The sequence below is a fragment of the Seriola aureovittata genome, chromosome 5 (assembly GCF_021018895.1).
Source record: "Seriola aureovittata isolate HTS-2021-v1 ecotype China chromosome 5, ASM2101889v1, whole genome shotgun sequence".
In the NCBI taxonomy this organism is placed as follows: domain Eukaryota; kingdom Metazoa; phylum Chordata; class Actinopteri; order Carangiformes; family Carangidae; genus Seriola; species Seriola aureovittata.
In genome coordinates, this window is record NC_079368.1 from 12,391,449 (window position 1) to 12,415,113 (window position 23,665).

The following is a 23,665-nucleotide window of genomic DNA, read 5'->3' on the forward strand; positions in this document are numbered from 1 at the left end:
GCTTGGTCCATTGCTGCCATAAATAAAATTAGGAAACAAGTAGACAAACTGCACATGCACAGGTAGAAAAAAAAAAATAACGTTGAGGCTATATAATGCAAAAAACGAGGCATAACACAGAACTGCTTGAAGTAACTGGTTCACTGCGTAACACAGGAACCACTCTATTCAACAAGGAGCGTCTGAACATCTGCTTTTGTGAATATGTAAATATCTAGTCTATGAGAGTAATATATGCACCACCTTTTTTTTTCTTTTTTTTTTTTTTTTTTTTTTTTAAATGTCAAAAAATTAGATTATTTCACTCTGGCCACTTAATTTTCAAACAACTTCCAATTTCAGTGCGATTGTTGCTTAAAGAAATAAGACCAATAGAAAAAAGCTTACAAGATACATAGTGTGAATTTGGGCTCAGTCGTGTTATCAGTGGAGTGTTTCACACACAAAAAGTCGATTCATGAGATATGCCCCTGTTCTCCTCTTCCTGTCATCTAAGCCAGTAGCCTACATCCATATACTTCTGGTGTAATTTTTTAGCTGCTGTTTTAAAATCTCTGCGGGGTTTCTTAGAAGATAGCAGATAAGTGAACTTTATCAACTTGTGATCATGTGATACCGAGTTGTGTCAGCCACTGCTCAAGGTTATTGTGCTAAGTGGGTTTGGACTTTATATTGTCTCTGTAAATTAAATCAGTAAAACCAAATACTGAGTACTGCCACTTACAGCTTGATGCTGGCAGGAATTTCATTCCAGCCATAACTCTCAGCACTGGGCTCCACAACAGGCCCTTATGAAAAAGTAAACAACTTGTCGGGGTCGTGAAGTTTATTCCTCAAGGTTACATCCCACCCCAACCTCCAGCCTCCTACTACACTGCCAGAGGTCTCTCATTTGTCTGGCTCTTTTGTCAGGGACAGATTCCTCCCGGCTAGCAGGGAGATGGACACTTTTATTAAGTGTTGGCACCAGACAATGTGGCCTCCGCCTGTTTCTAATGCTCCTGATTCTGCTCTCTCAGCACATGACAGGATTTGGATCCATATACTTTTTGTTAAAGGTGCAGTTTTATGAAAATGCAAAAAGGGTGAGAACTGTTTAATACTGTTTTAGAAGCCTCCTTCTGAGAGCAAAGCAGGCACACAGGAAAAAGAGTAATGATGTGCTTTAGGTCAATATTTTATACAATGATGCATTTTGGGAGGCACACCTCTACGGGGCATGTGTGAAACAATGGATGTCATAACTGCCCTGTGCAGCTTATTAATCTTCCCTCGCCCTCTAATCAATCTGGTTCTCCCCTTGCAAACACTGGTTACTTTCCCGCTTTAAACGAGAGACCATCTTTCAATGTGGCACAAAAGGGTGGCTCCAGGATGGTGATGTCTCTCTTGCATGAGGCAGCCAGGAGAAACAGCACAAAACGACTTCCTCAGGATGTTTTTTAAATCAATGAAAGCGAGATTATGCAGGGAAAATGTTACTGAGAGCTGTGCTGTCAACCTTATGTAGCAGGGATTCAGAGGAGATGGAGTACTTTTTTCCATGGCCGATTCAACTCTGGATGAATCAGATAGGATAAGAGAAGTAATTTATTTCTTAGCCAACAGAGAAATAATGAGTGATTACATATTAACTACCTGAATAATAGTTTTTAGAGACAAAACAAAGTCAGACAGATTTCTGAAGCTGTGATATCATGGTATGTTCTCTCATTATCAAATCTAGGCAGGATTTTTATTGCACACATCCAATGAATCAAATGGTGTCATGCTTACAACTGGGAACCATTTGAGAGGTATGTTGTGAAGTCATACTGTAGCGCTCAGCTAAAATTATACTATAGATGACAGCAAGGGGAAGTAGCCACTATTCTTGTTAGTCCCAACTGTACAGTCATACTGCAGCAATTATTCAAAATCTTTGATTATCCGCAGAGAGGCGATGCAATCATGGCTGAAAATCAATTTCAGGGACATCAGGAAAAATCAAAAAGCTAGTGCAGTGCCAACAGGGCCAAGGGCTTGTGCGAGAGAAGAGAGGGGATTTTTTTTTCTCATCATCGCTTCGGTTTTCCCTTTGCTAAGAGTAATCAGCCAGCAACACCAGAGAGCTTGCTGTTTGTCAGAGCCAGATCCTGATCCTGTTCAGAACTGCTAGTGATGTACAGCCAGGTAGCATCCAATTAGTGCTTAGTGTAACTTAATGCAAGGTGCTGGCACTCTGCTCACCGAATCCAACTAGTTGTCATAGAATTTCCACGCTTCTGCTGTCAAATTCATGAACATTTGCTGATTTGCTTTGCCTTCTCAAGACACCATGAAGTTGAAATGAGACATTTCCATCAATGCTGCGCCGTGTATGGCCATTTTCTGCTAAAGCAGATTGGCCTGATTACTGATGAGACAGCAGGCACGTCAGCGACGGCTGCTTGATGCTTATTGACAACTGTGTTGCTTTGGAACCACATTTACTCCTTTTACATATAGAGCAATTTGTAATGGCACAGGTTCCAAAGCTCTGTAATGGATGTAAATCCAGTGAAAAAAAATTCATGATAAACCCAGAGCTTGTACCATTTTATGTAAACAAAGCTGGATGTAAAATTCCACACTTTCTTTATGTTCAATCAAGGCGTGCCTCTTCGTATTCAATCAGTCTGATAATTACAAATTTAAAAACACGGCATAAAAAAACAACTCCACCCTATGCTGTCTTATTCATAACAGTCATATTCGGTAGATGAAACACTGGATGATATGCCAGGGACATCAAGAGATAAGGGATGATGGGTAATATCTTGTTTGTCCCCATTTAATATATTTCAGCCCACCTCCATCTTTATTTGTCATCTTCTTTTCTGTCCCTTCCCTTTCCTCTCCCTGAGTGTAGACAGCTGCATTGAGCGTCTCCACAGACTGTGGTCTCTGGCAGAAGGCAGACAATTGAGTTTTGGAAGTGGCGTGGAACAAGACAAAGGGAGCGTGAGGTGGCTTCCTCCCTCCGTCTTCCTCCCCATCAGTGCTCCATGGGCAGACTGCCCACTCTTTCATAACAGCATTAGCAGAGACTATGCAGCAAAACAGTGGAAAATCCACCCCACCATGTTTCCTCATCAGCGATGTCTTCTCTCTGACCTCCACCTCAGTTTCAGTGACTCACATGAATATGGAAGATGAATATGGGCCAACTTCTGAGGTTACGCCAAATTCAACAAGAGACAGGCTTGTCAACCATGAAATCGTCTTTACAGAGGGAGTATGGACAAATTTGGATTGGTTGGAGGCACTTTCATCCCTGGGAAATTTCCTGACCTTTATTTTATGTTCTAGGCCATAAAGATCAGGTAAAATGCTATCATAACAACCAGTATAAAGGAAAATGGTGGTCTATTATCCACCATAATTCCTCTCTGGACATCTATCATCATTCACCCTCTATTCAGGCTACCCAGCAGTCATCACAGGACACCCCCATAGTTGTGCAATCTGTAGCTTTCCTCTTTGCCCTTTCTTGGTAATACCTCCTGTGACATACTTGGCTCGGCACCGTTATACAAACATTAACACGCACGCACACACACATACACAAACACACACTGCTGTTTGACCTCTGAGGTTCAGTGAGAGCATTAAATACCAATTAGGGTTGAGACGGGCCAAGCTGAGTCTGAGGGTGTGGAAAGGCCTTGAAGAGGCAACTTATTGGTCCCTGGGCATAAATGTGTGTGTGTGTTTGTGGTTGTGTGTGTGTGTGTGTGTGTGTGTGTGTGTGTGTGTGTGTGTGTTTGACTTCTACCAATGCTGGTTCACACTGTGAGTGCGTTTGAGCAGGATAAGGATGTCGATGGATAAAATATCTCCCTATAGTCATAGTCTTACTTCATACGCACATACACAGAAACCCCATCTGGACATTATATTTTAATGTGATGTCCATGTTCTCCCTTGTTCATCTCTGAGAAACCTGGTTTTTGGCTCAACTTATTTTCTATTACATCATAGCAAAGGATTGAGCAGGACTGTTTCTGTTATCATATACTGTAGATGTTTAGAAAATGTGTCTTAATGATGGTAATGCTATGCTGTAAGACTTCGATAGCCCTATGGCTTAAGTTGGAGAAGTACAATAAGATGTCTAATGTAGGTTATCTGTCTCAGTTCAAGGAAGGCTTTTTCTCTTGCACCACTACAAATTATACTTTTGAAGTCTTGCTTTCCATTTATTTATTCAAATTAAAGTCTGGAATTTAACTAGAACTTCACAGTAAAATGCACCGAGGGCTTAGTATATGTAACTTAACTATTTTAAGGCCAGACTTGAAAAAAATTGTTCCTCTTCAATATTGGTTATATGCATTGCTTTCCACTTTGTCATCTTATCAAAGATATCTGTGTTTGGTTTCTCTATTTTCTTTCTTTCTCCACGATAAGTTTCATTTCAGTCACATGGGTGCATGCCATAATAACTCAGTTTTATGTTCAAAATAAAACAGCAATACAGGAGAGAGAATTTTAGCAAGTGCTCTGAAGGCAACCCTCTGAGAAATATCCGTTCTCGGCAGTGAATCTTGAGACTGTGTGTGATGATCTGCTGTGGTTATCTGGTGGTTTAAGAGTCATGCCCTTTACTGTCCCTCTGTTATTTACCCACCAGACACACACAGCTTGATAAATGTTTTGTCTGACCTTCTAAATTTGTTTTCCTTCCTCTTAACTGTGATTTTATTTCCCTTGGACTGGCTAGACAGCGTGTGTGTGCGAGTGCGTGTCTCTGTGTGTGCGTGCATGTGCGGACGTGTATGCGAGCGTGTCTGCTTATTGGTCTGTTTGCGAAGAAAAAAAAGGTCTATATCCAGAAAGATACAATCTATCCTCTCCTTATTGCAAATGACCTCCATCAGTTCCTCATTTAAATAAACAAACCATTGAACAAGCAAAGGAATTGAAACATCTACTAATAGCAGAGCTCTAATAGCCACTGACCATCCATCTATTGTGCGTCTACATCAGTCTGGAAAGGGTTAAAGTCGCCACAGGCCAGAGCAGAGTCAACATCGGCCACGGCTTGGCTGGCCTACCCTGCCAGATCAATATCTGCAAATAATAAATTAGCTCCCCAGAGGGTCGCACTAAACCTTCAGCAACACTGCCCTGGAAAAGTCCACAATTGGTGTGTGCGAGACTCAATAAGCCAGGTGAATGACTGTGCAGGGGCACATCTTTAGCACTCCATAATAGAAAATTAATGGTGCTCAAATCAGTGCTGAGGGCACCCTGAGGGTTACCTAATAGGCCTAGTTAGAACTGTCATCCCTCCCAGAGTCGCCTAAAATATCACATGCAAACACAGGGAGCCAAGAAGAGAAGGAGGAATCAGGGAGAAATATATATGTGTGTGTGTGTGTGTGTGTGTGTGGTGTGTGTGTGTGTGTGTGTGTGTGTAAACCTTTGCTCGTGTGGGTGGGTGTGTCAGCTGAGGGTAGAGATGAGGTAGGGGAGAATAAAGACAGGGAACAGGGATTTACTTTTGGTATTGATTACGACAGTGGGAATGTTAGATCTGTTATTTGGAATTTGGAAGAGTGAACAAAAACTAAGACTAAAGAATTACAGAAACTAAGTCAGAACAAACTTAAATATCAAAATGTAATTTAAGATAAACAAATCACAGTCCGCCTACTGAGTTCATTTGAAATACATTATCTACTCCTGACCGAACCGAATCCATCATTGTCTATTAATGCTATGACACTTTGTATTAGTCTTCTAGCTTCCTCTTAGCACACACCTGTTTGCGAGTGTTTTAGTGGCAGAAAACGTCCAGCCTAGTAAGGGGATTCCCACTCCTCCTAACCCCTCTTTCCAGCTAAATGTGAATAGATTCTAATGCCCCTCAGTAAAAGGCACAACACAACACACCCACCAACTTTAAAGAAATAATACAAAGATTACATAGTGTGAATCAACACTAAACAATTGCTATGATTTGTGTTCCCCATGCATACAAACACATCCATTTCCATTATGATGGCTGTATACAAGTTCCTTAATAGGAATTAAACGTAGAAAACAATTTACTGATCAGGTTTTTAAAAAGATCAGATCATTACAGACTATATATATATATACTCAAATAAATATATATATATATATATATATATATATAATCCTCACTTTAAAAAGGCAAGTTTTGGGTCACAAGGGCTAAATATACTTCAGAGATTCGCTAATGTTACCAGGACAAAAACAACAATTCAGTCACTGGAAATAATGAGAAAATTGTAAAATACCATTCTGTTTTTCAACAATCCAGAATATGTTAGCCTTATTATCAACCTTTAAAAGGAAACTATGCATATATACATACCAGACTAATGTAGGACAATTTTAGTAACACATCCACATTCATGAAGCTGGTAACAAACGGAAAGTCATCTAACATTTGTGAAAAAAGTAGAAGATCAAATACGATGCTGAAATATGCAAGTATATCATGTTGGCTGTGTTCAAGTATAAACTTCCACAGGGCTGTTTAAAAGCGGATCTATATGCCCAACAGGCTGGTAATGAGCCTTAAAAGCAAATCTGATCATTTATTCCAGCCGGTTTATTCCCCTTCTCCACAAACACATCTACTGGATTCAATAAACACACTTCATATTGATCCTGAGCCACCCAGCAGCACATGCGTCTCCCTTAACTGCACTCAAATTTATTACAACTTTGCATGCCAAGCAGAAATAAAGAGACACACAATCACAAGCATGTGCACACAAATGTACCCATACACACACTCGTACATATAAGGTATAGTTTAAATACCCAATGATTCCTCATCAATATGTACACAACTGTTCGATCTTTCCCCTGACCCTAATTTGCCTATGCAGTAATATCAGGGGGGTTGGGATGTGTGGGGAGGGGTTTCCCTCCTCATCTCTCCTCCTATCCCCCTCATGTTTGGACTTCGGAAAACTGTCAGCTGCATTGACACTGAACTTACCCACATGCCACCACACTGCCGTCCTCCAGCGCAAACAGAGTGTGTCGCTCTCCGCAGGCCACTTGAGATATTTTCAGAGATGATGGAAGACTCTGGAACAAACGCGGTGCCAGCTGGAAAAAAAATAAAGTTCCCAGTGAGGTGAAGAAATACACTGTATCTCTGAATTGCTCTCTAGTTAAGTTGGTATACTCCATCAGCCTGGCAAACATCCCAAAGACAGGCACAGCTACAGTAGATCCTCTCAGTGTAGATGAAGACAGAACAAGGTGAACAACAGAGGGAACAAGAAAGAAACAGCATACTCCTTTATGGCACTGAGCTGTGTAGATCTGATGTTTTTAAGTCCCTGTGTGTATGTCTGTCTGTGTGTGTTCATGCCAGAGCCACAAAGAAAAAATGAAACAGCCTATGAGAAGAAAAGAAAGCCTGGTTCCTCATCATGCGCTTGTTAGCTTGTCCAATCTATGGCAATCAGCACAGTCCCAGGGGTTGAAAGACACGAGATGCCGGGGAAAGGGAAGCCGAGGCTGAGGAAAAGATCAATACTGCACTGTGAAACAAGAAGTGTGGGCTATTTACTCTCCATTGATCTGATGATGCTGGAGAAACACCTCACTCAGCTATTAAATTGAGGGTATAAGTCTACTGTGGAGAGCTTTTTTTCTTCCTCTCTTTCTTTCTTTCTTTCTCTCTTTCTTCACCCCAAGGTCAAGAAAAAGCTAAAAACATCCACAAACAAACAAAAATGGATTGCTTGGGGCAGGGAAAGTAATTAATCTGCATTAAAATGCCAAGGGAGCAGGCACTAACTACCCATCTTAAGTGAAGTTTTGCTCAGAGCGACAAGAGACCCATGGCAGCGTAGGATGGACTACTAGAGGACACAGTGATAAATACGAACAGACTGCTAGCAGGGGGCCAGCAAAGCATCACTGGAGCTACTTTAAAGCTAGGATATCCACCTGCATAAGGCATTAAAAAAGAACAAATAGTGAACAGAAAGTTATGCAATCCTTTTTACAGCAGCGGAGTGAGGGGTAGGTATGGTGGTAGGATAGTATGAGAGGTAATACAGATAATAAATGATGGATAGATACAATCTATCTACAATGCAAATGATAAACAGGTTCAAGTGGAAAAAAGGCAGGCTCAAGAACAAAACCTTTTTTTTTTTCTTCATTTGGTTTTAATCCCTGTTGTTCTAATAAATCAATACTGTGATAATTTAAGTCCAGAAATTTTCAGGATATCATTTAATTTCATGAAAGTGTAGTAACCCACTTAAAAGGCTGACTATTTTACCATACAATAGGACACCACTGTGCTGAAGCAAGATTCTTCCTCAACAGCATCCTAAAGTTGAAGGGCCATCACTTAACCACAGCACATTCAAACAAAATCAAGAAGGCCACATCCAAGAGCTGGTTGCCATTCCATCAAGTAGAACAGTACTTTGGAATTAAATTTTATTTTCTTTATTGCAATTTTCTTTGACAGAGAAACGGAAAAACCACATGAAGGCACAACATAAAATCAATGTGGTTTCACACCCTGTTAGATCTAACACTGTAGTTCATCACTGAGTCGGTGGTAACAGGAACGCACACTTAATGATGCTGCTATGAGTGCGCCGTAGAAAAGAAGTAAAGCCAAAGTCAGTTCCACACATTTTTTTTTTTCATATTTACAACAAACTTTTTATTCTATTATACTAAAATAGTCCTCAGATGGAAGAAGATAAAATTTAAAGCCATAAAAATTAATCTGTGGTTTCCCAACGTAAGTCCAGTGGCTGAGCTGCTGCCATCCAGACATTTTTCGTGGTGTGAAACTCTTTCCCTCCATGCCTTTCTTTGCCTTTCTTCTACTCCTCAGAGGAGTAGCCTTATTGACTGTGTGGCTGTATTACAACAAGCAGTCTCTAATGACTCCCTGAAGACCTCTCTATCCCTACTGCCCGCCCTCCTCTCTCTCTCTCTCTGTTTCGCTCTCAGTGTCTCTCCTGCTCTTCAGGCTCCAGTTCAGCAGCTAATTAACCCTCTCTAATAGCGTAGATTACATTAGCTTTGAGCGTCTCGCACCCTCCACCGGACTCGCACTGCCACACAATGAACCCAGCCTTGCTTTACAAATCTCCCCCTTCACAAGAGCACAATTATGAATTCAAACAACTTCTTATCCACACTCACTCATCCAGGGACAGAAGCCCTCCATTGCAACCACCCACTCCTCCACTGCCACCCACCTCCCAGGCCTTCACACAGAGAGTAATGAGAGAACTGAAGAGAGGAGACCACACAACAAGATGGCCGTGAGGGGGGAGAGGGATATCGAGGGAGGGAGGAAGGGACCCCTTTCGGGTAAATCCGAGAGGTCACTATAGGTGTTTCATTGGGTGAGCCTGCAGAAGCCCAGTGATAACCCTCCATCTTAACATTCCTATTCACAGCAGAATGGAATCTTAATTACTGTGGGCGGATAGAGCCAGAGGGGGGAATACCAGGACTAAATGGAGGTTTATGCTTTAAGTGGTCAAAGAGAGGGAATTAAAATGAATAACTTAAACCAGTAGAAGATGTTTTCTACACACCGACAAAATGGCCAGGGAACTCAAAAAGCTTAATGAAGAATTAAACATTGTTTTGTTTTGGTTGGTTTTAATAAAATTGCAGATTGTGATGCATCAAACTGCTCGATCAGTGGGTCCAATCACCAGAGGCCAATCATGTCTAAAAATATACTTCTCTTGGTGGGACAGGAGACTATTACACAGTGTTCAGCACTCTACTTTATGAATGTAAGAAGGTACAATGGTTGGTTAGTCATCTTTGATGTGATGGAGCTGAGCAGTATAACAGTGCCGTTAAACTGCAGGAGTCCAACCACAACTGTGGGAGTGTTCAAACCAATGGTGTACCTGGGAGGAGAGGAAGGCAGGCTGAATCAATGAGAAAAATAAATTTTTTTGAATTGGATGTTTTTTCTCTGTCTTACAGCACTTAGTGGTGTTTTAGGAATGATAATGAGATGAGATATGGGGGTGGTTAAAAAAAAAAAAAAAAAAAAAAAAAAAAAAAAAAAGAGTAGAAAGAAATAAAGTATGGGGGAAATGGATGTAATCTGTTCCGTCTAAATGTAAATTGGTACATTTGTAGTGAAAGGACATTCTCATGTTTCTTTGTCCGAACAAGTAATTTTCCCTCCGTCCCTCTTCTGTAAGGCTTGCCATAGCAGCATTTTCTGCAGCACAGAGCACTCTCCTTTCTATTTCAATAGGACAGCTCATTTGCTAGACTCCTAGGCCAAACTGCTGACTGGGGTTTTCAAGGCCGTGTACTTTGTGTGCGTGCGTGTGTGTGTGTGTGTGGGGACTGGAGTGTATGTGCACAAGCTTGTGCTAAAAGAGAGAAAATAGGGAGAGAACTGCATGAAAGAAGGATAGGCAAAATGGAGGGAAAGAGTGGGAGAGAGAACACATTGTATCATTAAGGTACTCAGAGATCATTAGATATATAAGGGCTCTGCTATGCAAGGTCAGGGCTGCTGTGTTTTTCTAGGTCGCGAGAGGAACAGTAAAACCAGTCTAATCAGCCGCTTCTTTCTCCTCTCTTCTCTCCTCTCTCTCCCTGTATCACTTCCTTTGGTCTTCCACCTAGAGGTAGTGTGGATTACAGCCCAGTTTATCCATGCCCCTGTATGTATTTACTAACATTATCAAGGCTTATGAGACAAGGACACGGTAAACCACACAAAAGGCACAGAGAGGCTTTGAGCTAGATATTGGCCTCATTATGGGGTAAAGTTGTTGGCTCCCTGTCTCGCTCCCAGGATGTACAAGGCTACTTTAACAGGTGCAGCACACTCCCTGACTTTCCAGTATTTTTCATTAAGGCCGTCCTTTAAAGTGGAGTTTAGCAACTGGCAGGCTGCACCAGTTAAGTGCCTGTATGTATTTCGGTGTGTCCTAAACACCAACACAGTTTTTTCAGCTAAGATGGAAAAGGATGTGATTGAAAGACGAATCCAATAGGCACTACTAATTACAGTAGCTTACTCTATAAATGGTGCAGTTTGTGGCATTGGTTCATAAACTTGTACCTATTCAGCTAAACATCAAAAATAAAAAGTAAGTACTTAGACCAGGGTTGTTAAAGTACTTGTTTGTTTTTAAACAACATTTGACATTTGAGATTTTTTTCATAAAGTGGGTATAATCCTTTTTTTTTTTTTTTTTTTTTTTTTAAACACGACAACAAGGTCTCAAATGCCAGTGTAAAAACATGACAATGTGAAAGGGAATCACTCATAGTGATCAACCTAGAGAGAATTATCACCTGAATCTGCAGCTCCACTCAGCTGTACAGAGCTTTATAATGAATTTCAGCTCATTGCTTAGCTGACCGGCCCACAACTTGTTTTGGTTCACTCTCACCATTCTTGTAGTGTCATTTTCAGCAGCAGCGGGCAGCTGTTTTCAGCGTAAAAGCTGACTGCACACCACCTGCTCAGCACCAAGAGGCAGATAGACAGTTAGTGACTAGCTGGTGGACATAGAGGAGCATTTAGGAGCTAAAGAGACGTATTTCACTCAGGAGTTGGTAGCGACCAAAACAGCTAAAAGAGAGTGAATATTGGACTTACATTCATCAGGTACCCAGAAATGTGACTTCAAATGTATGATACTGCTGTTCTGTAACTGCTAAAGTGTGTAATGTGTAAATATGCAAAAGTTGGCTAACAAGTATATCAACTTAAAAGGTGACAATGATGTTTTAACAACTATTTTCAGCTGCCCCCAAGTGGCCAAACAACTTGTTATTGCAAGTTTAAGTAAGATATTGAAAAAATAATAATAGGTATTAGTATTGAATAATCACCCATATGTTTAAAAACACATGCTCAACCCTTTCAGTCACTGTGACTAAGGTTCTCCCAAGTCCACTGAAGGACAAACTGCTGCTGGCTGTGGACGGCAAGGAGGTGACGCCGTTGGTAATGTGTTGTGCTCATCACGATAATGATGGATAGCTTTAAAACGGACCCTCGGCTTTATAAAGATGAATGTCCTGCTTGGCTTCTTACTCAGCACTTTGGCCTTTCCCCCACTCATTGTGCGCTTCATCACACAAACACCCTCACCCAGCCCAAGATGGAGATTAGCAAAGCCTGTCTGGGGAATGGACCCAACTAAAGTCAATCAATCAAACTTGCTAATCAATCAAGAGAGGAGAACACACATCCAAAAAGCATCACCAGGCACTCTTTGCCAGTGTGAATCTTTGGTGTTAAGTAATTCAAATATCAGAACAGTGTATTGATAGAGGAGCATTTGCGTGCTTGTATGGGAGGAGATGAGAAGATGAAGAAGGAAAGAGAGAGAGGGAAAAGTGTGAAAGAGAAACAGTGTGTAAAAGAATCCCTCTGCTGCTCTCGACCGTCTCATTAGGCTAATGTTTTTTTATAAGGCACTTCAAATGTCAAGGCATTGGTGGATTTAGTGTAAACTTAAATTCCATTACCTGGCAGGCATTAATTGCTAACTGAGCCCAGGGATCTTTCCCCAGAGGCCTCTATGTTTCCTCTCTGTCATCTGGCTAACTATTCTGTCTAGACTAACTTAGAGCACCATAATCCACCATGGGGATCAATAAACTGCACATAATTCAGCTCCAATAATGAGCTTTCACTTCAACACAAGCGCCAGCCCTCTTCCCAAGGAACCGGCAGGGGCGTAAAATGATAATGTAATTATTAAAAGGACAGACAAAATGAGTAAGCACTTTCACACAGAGAGGGAGGGCGAGCCCGGCCTCAATTAGACACACTTAAAGCTATCATTGTTATTCGAGACAAAGCTAATCAAGGAGGAGATACAGGGGCATCCATTTCAGCAGGTAATGGAATGACGCTCGCTGGCTCTCCCATTTCCCCAGGCTCATGATGTTATAAAGGCCGCCCTACAGTCACGCGTGAGTGGGCAGTCTTTAATGGACTGCAATGGATGTGGCTTATTCCTCCAATCAGAGACACACAGGAGGGGACTTAAATGGAGAAGTTTAAGATTCACACTCCCTAACAGCAACACATAAAACCACGAGTGTGAGGGATTATTTTACATCTGTATTTTCCATTAGTTGTCAAGGAATAGGAAAGTCACATTTTGTATGTGTTGCATATTGAAACAACTTTTATTCGCTATGAAAGATTTAAATCTCTGCATTGTCAAAGCATATTATTCACGCACTATCCTTGCCATGGCATCCACAGACCAAACTAGCAGCTGCCTTTTAGACAGGGCATGAGAAATGTAGTGTGTGACAACTTAAGGTTTAACCTGGAGCCTTATCTGCTAACTACTCTTTCTCCGATTTTTATGCATCCTTGAACTCCAGTGAAATCAAGAGAACCTAGTTTGTTTTTTACACCCAAGTGCTCCTAATTCATCTGGATGCTACAGGGGGTCCAGGATGGATAAATCAGGCCTTTACGGAAGGGTTGTTCCTACTGTTTATCTGCTGGTGACATTTGCTGCACAGCCCCAACCACACCATAATTACCCCATTTATTCACTAAACAGGAATCATGCCTGGCAGGAACCCCCTGCCACAAAGGTCGCAGGACTTAAGGCTATATTCAGTCTGCAGAGTTCAATGGGCATGGCTTTATGAAAGGACTCCATTCATTTGAACATCAGCATGGGTTCACTTTAGCATGGTCTAAAAGAGGATGGGGGCTAAACTGACTCGTCTCAATAGCTGGAACAAAGAGCATCATGGCTGATGACAATGATGTATTTACAGCTGACTGCACAAGCTTTCCTAACACACGGCACACCTTGGCACACTTCGAATGTCAGAGTTTCCATAGAGGACTGGCATTTGGAGTGGATTCTCCTGCCCCTCGAGCGGATAGCTATCCATATCCCAATGAAGTAGACTGTCAAGGGAAAATGACACATGAAAAAAATAAAAAAAGTACACATCTCAATGATTCTATTTACTGACATCATTCAGTATGTATTGTGTCTCTATTGTGTCATTACTTTGTTAAAAGGCAATTGTATATTAGGACATTTACCTCTCTTTCCCTCTATCTATCTCCCAAATCAGATAGATTTGCTATTTTATGACGCTGATTGTCTTGAGGACACACCCAAATTCAGCATCACAAGGGAAGTGCCAATTAAAACTATGGATACTGTTTTCCTGTTGCTTGTTGTGCAACTCTTTAGCTGCCTCGAGTCGTGCATAGTCTTATCTGTCAAAGACAGTAAGCACAGATGGATGACGAGTGACAAAGGGATATTCGGTTGAGGTTGTGCAGTAATGAGTGTCACGTGACTCCCACGTTCAAATTTCAGACGGCCTCTCCCGATCCTAAAGCTGCAATCAACAGTGGGCCATCTGCAACACTGCAAATTAACATAATTGGTGTACATTACATGCTTATAGAGAGTACATTTTTATCCACTATTCTTCACCCTTAACAAGATGAGCTGTGGAGATACTGGGAGAGCAACACTGTTGATTAGGCACAGATAGCAGGAGTAGACAGTGAGACTTGTTGTCTTGGTGAAAATGGATGAACTGACAATCAGAGTTTGGTGAACAGCCAGGTGTTGGGGCCAGAGTGCAAGTAGGCCAGTGTGCATCTGACACAAGCACCTTCCATACACCTGGAACTGGGGCTGAGGTGATCTACAGCCTAGCCATCTTGTCAGACAGCTCACAGATAGAACGCAGACAACACTTAGGCCTCTTCCAGCTGCTCTACCAGAATAAATTGAACTTGATTAGAATTAATCACGCCCAACCATGAGCAATTTGCAAATATCAGGGAAAATATTCAAGGAAATCTGCTTGGAAGATTGTAGCGGTGAACAAAGGAGAAAAACTCAATTGAACCAGTGCACCCTAGTTTTGACAATGTGCCTTGCACATGCAGCATTTTTTCCACTAAAAACGCAGACATTTGGACGTGTAACTAAGAAGGCATTAATTTTATTAAGAGTGCACTTCATATGTGGCATGTGACTGATTGGATGAATTACCTACAATCCAAGAAAGTTTCAGCTTTGGTCAAGAGTTAACCGCTTGTACATCAACTCAAGTTATCTTTTAGCTGCCTATACAGTACAATACATTATAGTCTCAATTGCCCACTTAGCTAAAGCACTGGGAGATATTTTTGCTGGCAATTTACCAGTTGCAATCCAACACAATACATCCAAATGGTGCACATGGGTGGGCACACGTAGGCAGCGCCACTTCCCATATTAAAGGTTTCATGATGCTGCACATCATTAAAGAAGGTGTACGATGAAACTGTCATGATAAAGTCGCATCAGTCACATTAATAGATTTCATTCAGGATGAAGAGGGAAGAAAGTCACCATAAGTTAGCCGTCTCCTTCCCTGTGTACACCATGAAAAGATGTAGTATGCAAACTGCCTGATTTTAAACTTGTATCTAATTGTCTCACGTCATGGGTCTGGGCCAGGGCATTGTTGCTTGAAGAATAAATTGGGTAATTCAATTAAAGTGCTTTCCAAAGACACATCATAAGTGATGGAGAATGACTCTAACCCAGGCCTGAACTCCGTGTCCCCCCCATCGCTCCGCTTGCCTGACAAATGGATGGCGGTATATAATTGAAACACATTGCTGCCAGCGTAGGTCAATAACATCGCTCTCTCTGCTCACCAGCACCAGATTAACAGACTCTATTTTATCTTCCCTCAGCCTGTCCCAGCTTGACAGAGCGGGAGCGTCAGCTGCTTATCCATAAAAGAGGCCCCTTATCTTGAAAATAAACAAATACATAAAGTGCAACAGCCTGCTGTCTGTCCAAGCAGTTAAGGGCTACTTAGTTTAAGGCAAACATGTGGGCAGTGTTTTGTTTAACACATCATCATATGAGATGAAGCACAGCTGTCACCACCTCATGTCAGTTGAGAAAACATGGACAGTGTTTTCCCACTGGAAAAATTCTAGATTCTGAGAGAAATTAATTTATAATTTAAATTTTTAAACACAATAATGTGGATTTCTTAAATTTTTCTGATTTCTCTTTATGTGCAAACAATTTCCAGTAAAATGCATCATCCATGTGCCATCTTTACGACCGGTGTCATTCAAAGTCATTCACCAATGTGAGTCTAAAATCAAGGGCAAGATGTGTCTTTGGACAATGAGTAAATTGCGATGGCACTAAATAATTAACATATTTGAGAATAATTAAAGACCTTTACTTCTGTAGATGTGTAATGCAAAGCCATCACTGTTTATGCATGATAAACATTGAGGATTAATTAGCTTAAGCACAAGTGTAATATGAAGCTAAAATGGGTGATTATATGTATTTAAGCCCAAGCATAACAAATCTACAGGCTTAAATTAATTTGATAAACAAATGGGAAAAGCAGGGTTAAGGTTCAAGGGTAAAAAACTCCATTATCTCCCACTCCTCACTCTGTGCTTTCATGTAATTATATGTTAGGTTAGACAGAGTTAATTGAATCTGGTCCATTCAATTTGTTTACAGTTTAGCCATAAGGATTGGAAGCAATAATTCCTGACTTTCAACATGAGAATAAATGAACAAGTAGCCTCAAAATAAATTCCTATAGGGGTTATATGCACAAAGAGTTGTGTGTTTGTGTGACTGAGCATGCATGTTAAAACAAGTGTGTATGTATTTTTTGTATGGACTTTAAGCTTGTGTTTATGCATGTTCCCACATGGAACACATACAAATTAGCCATGGCTGGATATTCAATTAAGTCCTTTGTCAGGGGTCTATGTAGGGGCGGGACAGGATGCAGAGTACAGTAATCCGTGATGCACAACAAGGTGGCAGCTCCATTGTCTGTCTGACGGAAAGAAATTATTTGCAGGCGTGCTCGACCAACAGATTAAACCACTGTTGGGGGGCGAGATAAGATGGCAGCCAGCGGTATGGAAGGTACCTCCTCTTCCAGCTCAAACAATTCCTTTAATCCATTCCCTTCTCACAATCAGGTTTTTTGACATTACTTTTCAGCATCCCACACACTTACTCTCTCCCTCTGTCCCCTCGCTCATTCCACCTTTCATCGAGGAGGAAGGCTTTAAGCATCATGTAAATTAATTTGTGCATTATATTAGAAGCCCCAGAGCCAATGTTGAAGAGACTTTCACTGTACCTTTATCAAATGAACTAGAGTTTTACCATTGTTTCTCTTCGTGTCCTATTTGGCTTTCAGTCTGTGTAACTCCCAGCCAGATGCATTACTTAATTCAATGCTCACTGCCTGCTTCTCTGCCAGCCACAAGGTTCTGTCCTCCCTGCCAGTACTGTACCTTTTCATAGTATTTTATTACTGAATCATGACCTTGGCGGCATTACTTTCAGTTGAATGAAATCACAACTATATAGATTCACACTACAGAGCTCTGACCTTAAATGCTGTCATTGTCATTGTTAAACTATATTACAGCTTCTCTTGGACTAAAGCTTAAATACTGGCTCTCTAACTAAACCACATATACTCCACCTTTTACCTGAAGTTCCACTTTTGTAAGGTTTCCTGATAACGTATACTTCATATAGTGTGCAGAGTGCTCAAAGTATTCAAGGATTAGTTCCTCTGAAATACCATGGTATTGCATGTTTTCATAATCCTTGCATACAGAGTAAGAACCTGTTTCATTATGTGTCAAATGCTACACCTCCCCACTTTTGAGAAACTATTGAGCCAGAACAGCTGCACTCACACAGACAATATTTTCAATATGAGGAAGCATTTAAATCAGAAAGATCTGACCAGAGTATTCAGTGTCACATCAGTGTCACCAGGTTAAGCCACCTGAGCAAGAACACCTTAAAGTTATACTAAGCAGTAATCTCAGTTGTATCACAACAAGTAGAATAACCAATAGTGGGAATTATGATACAAAATAGTTCAAGTCAAACACAACATACAGTATGAGATGATAAATAAGAGCTGTACAGGTTGATTTACACGTCAAATGCACCTGTAGGCTACATACAGTAATTTCTCTAGCACTGTTGCTGAATTTGGAAAAGCTTGTGCAAGTGTGTGCCAACAGTTGGGTATTAAGTGTTCTTGTATGGACCACCTCCTGTAAGCATTGATCAGCCACATCCTCAAACATCCACGCTATGTTGCCAGAAGGTACCACCAACAGCTGTTTGTTCCAGGGGCAACTGCGTATTTTAAATTTGCTTAAGTAAAAATGATTATTGCCAATTAGATGCCCATTAATTGTGCAAGCATGGGATGCTGCCAGCTGTTTACATAGGGGAGAAAAATAGCCCTTCTTATTTAATTTTTCCCTCAAAGCCAACAGCATCGTCTCTCTCTTCCTCTGTGTTTTATTACACATAAACATGTACTGTAAATTCAACAGTGACATGAGAGATTAGTTTCAAATACTGTATATCAAAAGTAAATGAATGAGTAACCAGTGTGGTGCCCTAATAAGGTGTTTTGGTTTTTTTTGCCTACAGTAGCTGAAATTGCAAAATAGAATGAATCAAGTGTGTAAGAGCGAAATCTGTGCTTTAGGCAAAGCTCTGAACAGTGAGCAAGCAAATTAATGATTCTAACTATACTAGACTACAGTTGTTATCTGAAAAAAGAAGCTGGTTTAAGAGTTACAGGACAAATACAGAGGTGACTGTTCAAGATACTTTTGTGATTGATTCTCATAGAAGTAAAAAGAAGGAAAAAAAAGAAAAGCTATACAAATAAAGACACTATATTCATAACTTCAAGGACACCTCCTTCAATGTTTATAACTAGAAATCCAAACCAATATCACCATTCAAATACATAAACTATTGTGAAAAGTCACATCTAAAAGTTTTTCCAAAGCTTGTAACCTACCTAAGCAGAACATTACAGCTATACAGTGCTGAACTGTTGCTGAATTTGTGATGAATGGTTGTCAGCTGCTCTGGAAATCTGGACGGCTTTAACCTGACCCCACAACAATAGCCCTGGACCCTCAGCTTGTGCCCCAAACCGGCAGAAAGAGCTGAATTTAGTCTTTTCAATGGTTAGCATCTGACCCAGGCGCAGCCTGCTGAGTCTCCAAACAGCACACTTTTATTCCCAAAAGCCCAGTCCCTGTTCAGCCTTAACCTAGGCTTCCTGAAAGAAGCATCTATTGCAGGTGTCATTAGTTTACCTCTGACCTTTTTCTGAGCCGACCCTATTAGAGGAGTAGAGACTGGACACAACCTGTCTCACCTCTAAAGATTTGCGCTGAGCAAGCTGATGCTGCAATTGTGAGTAGACGAGAGGGATAAATAGCATTCAAGCTGCCATGCGAAGCCCTGCAAAAGACTGTAGAAAAGATAAATGAATGTTGAAATCGAGAAAAATTATTCAACCATTTACAACCCCTGCTAGCACATCACTGTTATTCTATTTGTCTTTCACCACTTAAACTGTAAAATCATACAGAGTGCTGCGACCATTTCTCTCTCCGGTTTGTTGCCTCACTTCCACAAAATAACACATCATTGGACAGATAGCATCAATTCTGCCCACGGTAATCCCAGCACCTCTGGTTGTATCACTCATTCAATTTCAGCCGCTGGCTACAGCAAACATTACACACTGCATCAAGATTACCAGAGAGAGGCAGGAGGGGGAGAGAAGAGGAAAAAAAAGAGCTGTATCCATCATGTCATGATGCCCCTGTTATTGTGACAGATCAAATTCAGTGGTGTGTGTGTGTGTGTGTGTGTGTGTGTGTGTGTGTGTGTGTGTGTGTGTGTGTGTGTGTGTGTGTGTGTGTGTGTGTGTGTCTCTCCTGTGTCTGTCTGTGAGGGATGCAAACTGTGGTGTCCTAGGCTGGTGTGGTCAGCATCCATGTGACTGTGGATGTTGTGAGTAGATTTGTGAGGGTTGCCTGACTTAGATGACCTCCTTTATACAGTAGCTGGGGCCCTGACCGCCATGCTTGTTTTAGCTGCTGCAATTAACCTTGTGTAGTTATAACCCTGCAACCCCACCCACTTAGCTGAAGGGCAGAGGGAACAAAAGAGAACTGGCAAGAAAAGTGATTGAAGAACATGGAGGGAAGAGACAGGTGAATATATAGGGCAAAAATAGATAAGAAAAAGAAATAAAGCTAAAAACAAAAAAAGAGTCCAGGAAGAGCTTAACAATTTTAATGATGTGGGAGCTAGAGTGAGGAAGAGATTGGAGCTTTGGTTGCTTTCCTGCCTGCCTGACAGACTGGCTGGCTGCATGCCTGGCTCATTGGTTGGTTTGCTGTACTGTTTCTCTCCTCTGGGGGACATGGGTTTGCAATGCTGGCCTTTGAGAGCAGGGGGAAAGATGAAGAGGCAGTGTCAGGCTGCCTTTTAATGGTCAGGAGTGTGGTTAGTTCCACTGACTCAGGCCTCTCCCCCGTGACGCTGGGTCCACTCCACATAACTGGCCATAATTCAACTCATTTGGCAGTTTGAGGTCTCGGAGGTCTAGGGATAAAAAGTGTGGAGAGGCCTAATGGCAGACGGAGGGACCAGCTGAGGGCACTTCTTACGAGATCTCCGCAGGAGAACATTTCTGGAGCAGACCCTGGAAACCACAACGATCCATTAGCTACTGAACAAGAGGAACAGGCAAGGCGAGGAGAGAAACAGGAAAACAGAGACTGTTGCAGCTCTACAGGTATGGTATAGGTTGTCGTACAGACGCAATGTAAACGCCTTCTGTCTTTGTGGGAGTTTAATTTTTTTTTACATTTAATACACACCGATTAAAAAGATTAAAATTGCTCCATCTGTGTCATCAGTGCAAGATTGTTTACATAATAATTTTATGGTCTTCTGTCTTTAATAGCTCAGAGTCACCTCTACATATTCATCAACGGCACAGTTTGCATACTGTATTGAAACTTAAAGATAAATCCTAAAAAATCCCTGAATCTTCATAAGGAGGAAAAACTGGACTAACTTTCAAATGCAAAGATACGAACGCAAGGACATATACGCACATGATATCTGACAACTGCTCATGAACCCCTGTGTTTAATCTGTTGGTGTTGATTGGGAGCGAGATGGAGTTAAGAGGTAGTTTAGTGATGTGGTTCAAAATGAAAGCACTACAGCATCTGTGGTGAACATTTACAGGGAGAATCCACCACCATCGCAGTGAGTCTCTGTGGCTCTGCAGGGCGCTATGCCTCCTAAGGGGTATTAATTGAGATGTTGAAGGAGTAAGTGGGATGGGACTGAGGAGGGGCACAGTGTGTGTTTCATAGGAGAAAGAATATTTTGGCAAATTCCAGTCTGGGCATGTTTTCGGAGGCCCTTTGAGATGGCATAGTGAGAGCATCTGTGTGTGAGAGAGAGAGAGAGAGAGAGAGAGAGAGAGAGAGAGAGAGAGAGAGAGAGAGAGAGAGAGAGGGAAAGAGATATTCCTGAATGTGTGTATGTGTGTGTGTGTGTGTGTGTGTGTGTGTGTTGTGTAAATGAGAGAGAGCCCTGCTGACCCCAAGTTAGAGTGTTCTGGCTACACAATTAAATGGTGTTGAAGCATGAGAATGAATAATCAATCTGCTTTATTATCACTGATGTGAAAATTATAATACTGGTGAAAGTGGCTAAGAAGGTTCAACACAAAAGCCTACAACAGAATTGTATGTGTGTGTGCATGTGTGTGTGTGTATTTGTATCATATTTCGTGAATACTTTTAACTTACAGAGAAAAAACAGGTAGGTCACAGGGTGTCCGTATATGCAAAAATATTATTCTGTCTGGCAGAAATATGTCAGTTGAGTATTACACACTCAGATGTACCTCAATTTGCTCATATGCAGGAAGCAGGCATCATCATTGTATCATATCAAGATGGGGGGATGAAGGAGGAAAAGGTTTAAATTTGACAAAGGGAGAGGTTTTCCAGACCAAGTGGGTGTAATTTTGGGATTAGGATTCTCTGTATGCTGGTTAGGGGACATGTATATGATGTGAAGGTTAATCACAGGCTGCAGTTTTGTAATGCTAGTCGTCACTGCACTGCAGTGCAATCAGCACTGTGAGAAAATAAGTGGGTCACAATGCAAGACCTTGATTGAAATCGCGGTGATTATAGTGCAGCTTCAGCTCTGATTTTGTGGGTTTCCCAACATCTGTCCTCGAGAGGAGGAACCCATATGAATGAAAATAGACACAAAATATAGAAGTGTAAGCACGCCTGCAGAGATGCTTCATTGGTGCACACACGTGCATGCTCCCACTTCACAATGCACACATGTGCATATCCACACAAAAAAACAACCATTAAGCCTCACATCCTGTACATTGTGTGCTTTCTTTGTCTATTTAGAAACACCACACACACAGAAAATGTATAATGTAGGCATTGTTTTTTACTGAACCACTTGTCTTGACTATTTATTTCTCCCCATTATTGAGGAATATAGGATATTGAAACAGCATAAAATGAAAATCATACTGGTAACATTAACAACAAAGATTTCTGCCCTGTATGCTAATTATAATCAGCTCTACTTAAAGCAAAGAAGAAACAGATAAACTCTCTTTTTTTTCTTCTTCAGAAAGGCTTTCCTTTTACACTAAATGCATCATGGCTATGGTGAAACTATGAACTTCAAAACACTGCAGTTAACACATCACAGCTCAAAAAGCATATACAATAGAGACATGTCGCCAGAGTAAAAAGACAAAATAAAAACACAAAGACAAATATTCATAAATCTGACCCTTACTCTCACCATCAAACAAAAATATGTAATATTTGCTATCATAACAAGTACTATGCTCAGTATAATGAATTAAAATTTGTATTTAGTGATAGAGTGAAGAAGTGGAGTAACTGCATGATCAATATAGTTTTTCCTTTTTTTCCCTCCTGTTCCTGCCAAGTTCGTTGGGAGTCTATGTGAAAAACAAAGTGCAGGGTGAGGGAAACAATGCTCATGCCATTTAACAGCAATGTGAAATCAATATATGTTCTGAAATGGCAGGAAAAAACATCATTGTAAACTAGTTATTGACGTGTTAAAGTAATTTACACTTGCTAGTACAAGACAGATCGTGTCAATATTTATTTAGCTGGCAAGCTGGCGGTGGGAAAACGATACAGCAGCTGCAGCTATCACCAGATGCTGGTGTTACAATGTCCGTCCATCAAACCGTCCCCCGCCCCCCCACCCCACCCCTTTTCCTACTCTATACCCTCCTCCTTCACTTTCCCAAATGGCTGGCTCCCTTTTCGCTGCAACCTGACAGTCTTAAAACAACTGTATAATTAGAGCTGCATCTGTCACACAGGTTTATCCTGGCTCTCTGTTTGGGAGTCACAGACTGTGGGAGACACTTGAGGACACAGCACAGGAGCAAAGGAAGGAACGGACAACAATACTGGCCCACAAATTACTGTTTGTTCACTTATGTGAATGCTGTAAATGAGGTTCTTAAATGAACAACAAAAAAAGATGCCATTTCAGTTTCAGTCAAATTAATGGATTTTACATATAATGAAGTGCTACTGCAGATAGGGAGAAACACCTAATGGCACACCATCAGACAACATTTGAGCAATGTAATTAGTCTAAACCAGAACACCACTCTATCCTAGCAACCTCCAAAAAAAAGTGAAAAAGAAAAAAGC

General features: G+C 41.1%; 1 protein-coding gene across 2 annotated transcripts in view; it reads right to left on the reverse strand.

The window, feature by feature from the left end:
• LOC130170143 (X-linked retinitis pigmentosa GTPase regulator-like) overlaps positions 1-23,665 on the reverse strand; it is a 297,248-nt gene that overhangs the window by 212,044 nt on the left and 61,539 nt on the right. For both annotated transcript variants that reach the window (XM_056377305.1, XM_056377304.1), the window contains exon 5: positions 7,004-7,116. In XM_056377305.1, coding sequence (XP_056233280.1) covers positions 7,004-7,116 — 113 coding nt within the window. The remainder of the gene's footprint in view (positions 1-7,003; positions 7,117-23,665) is intronic.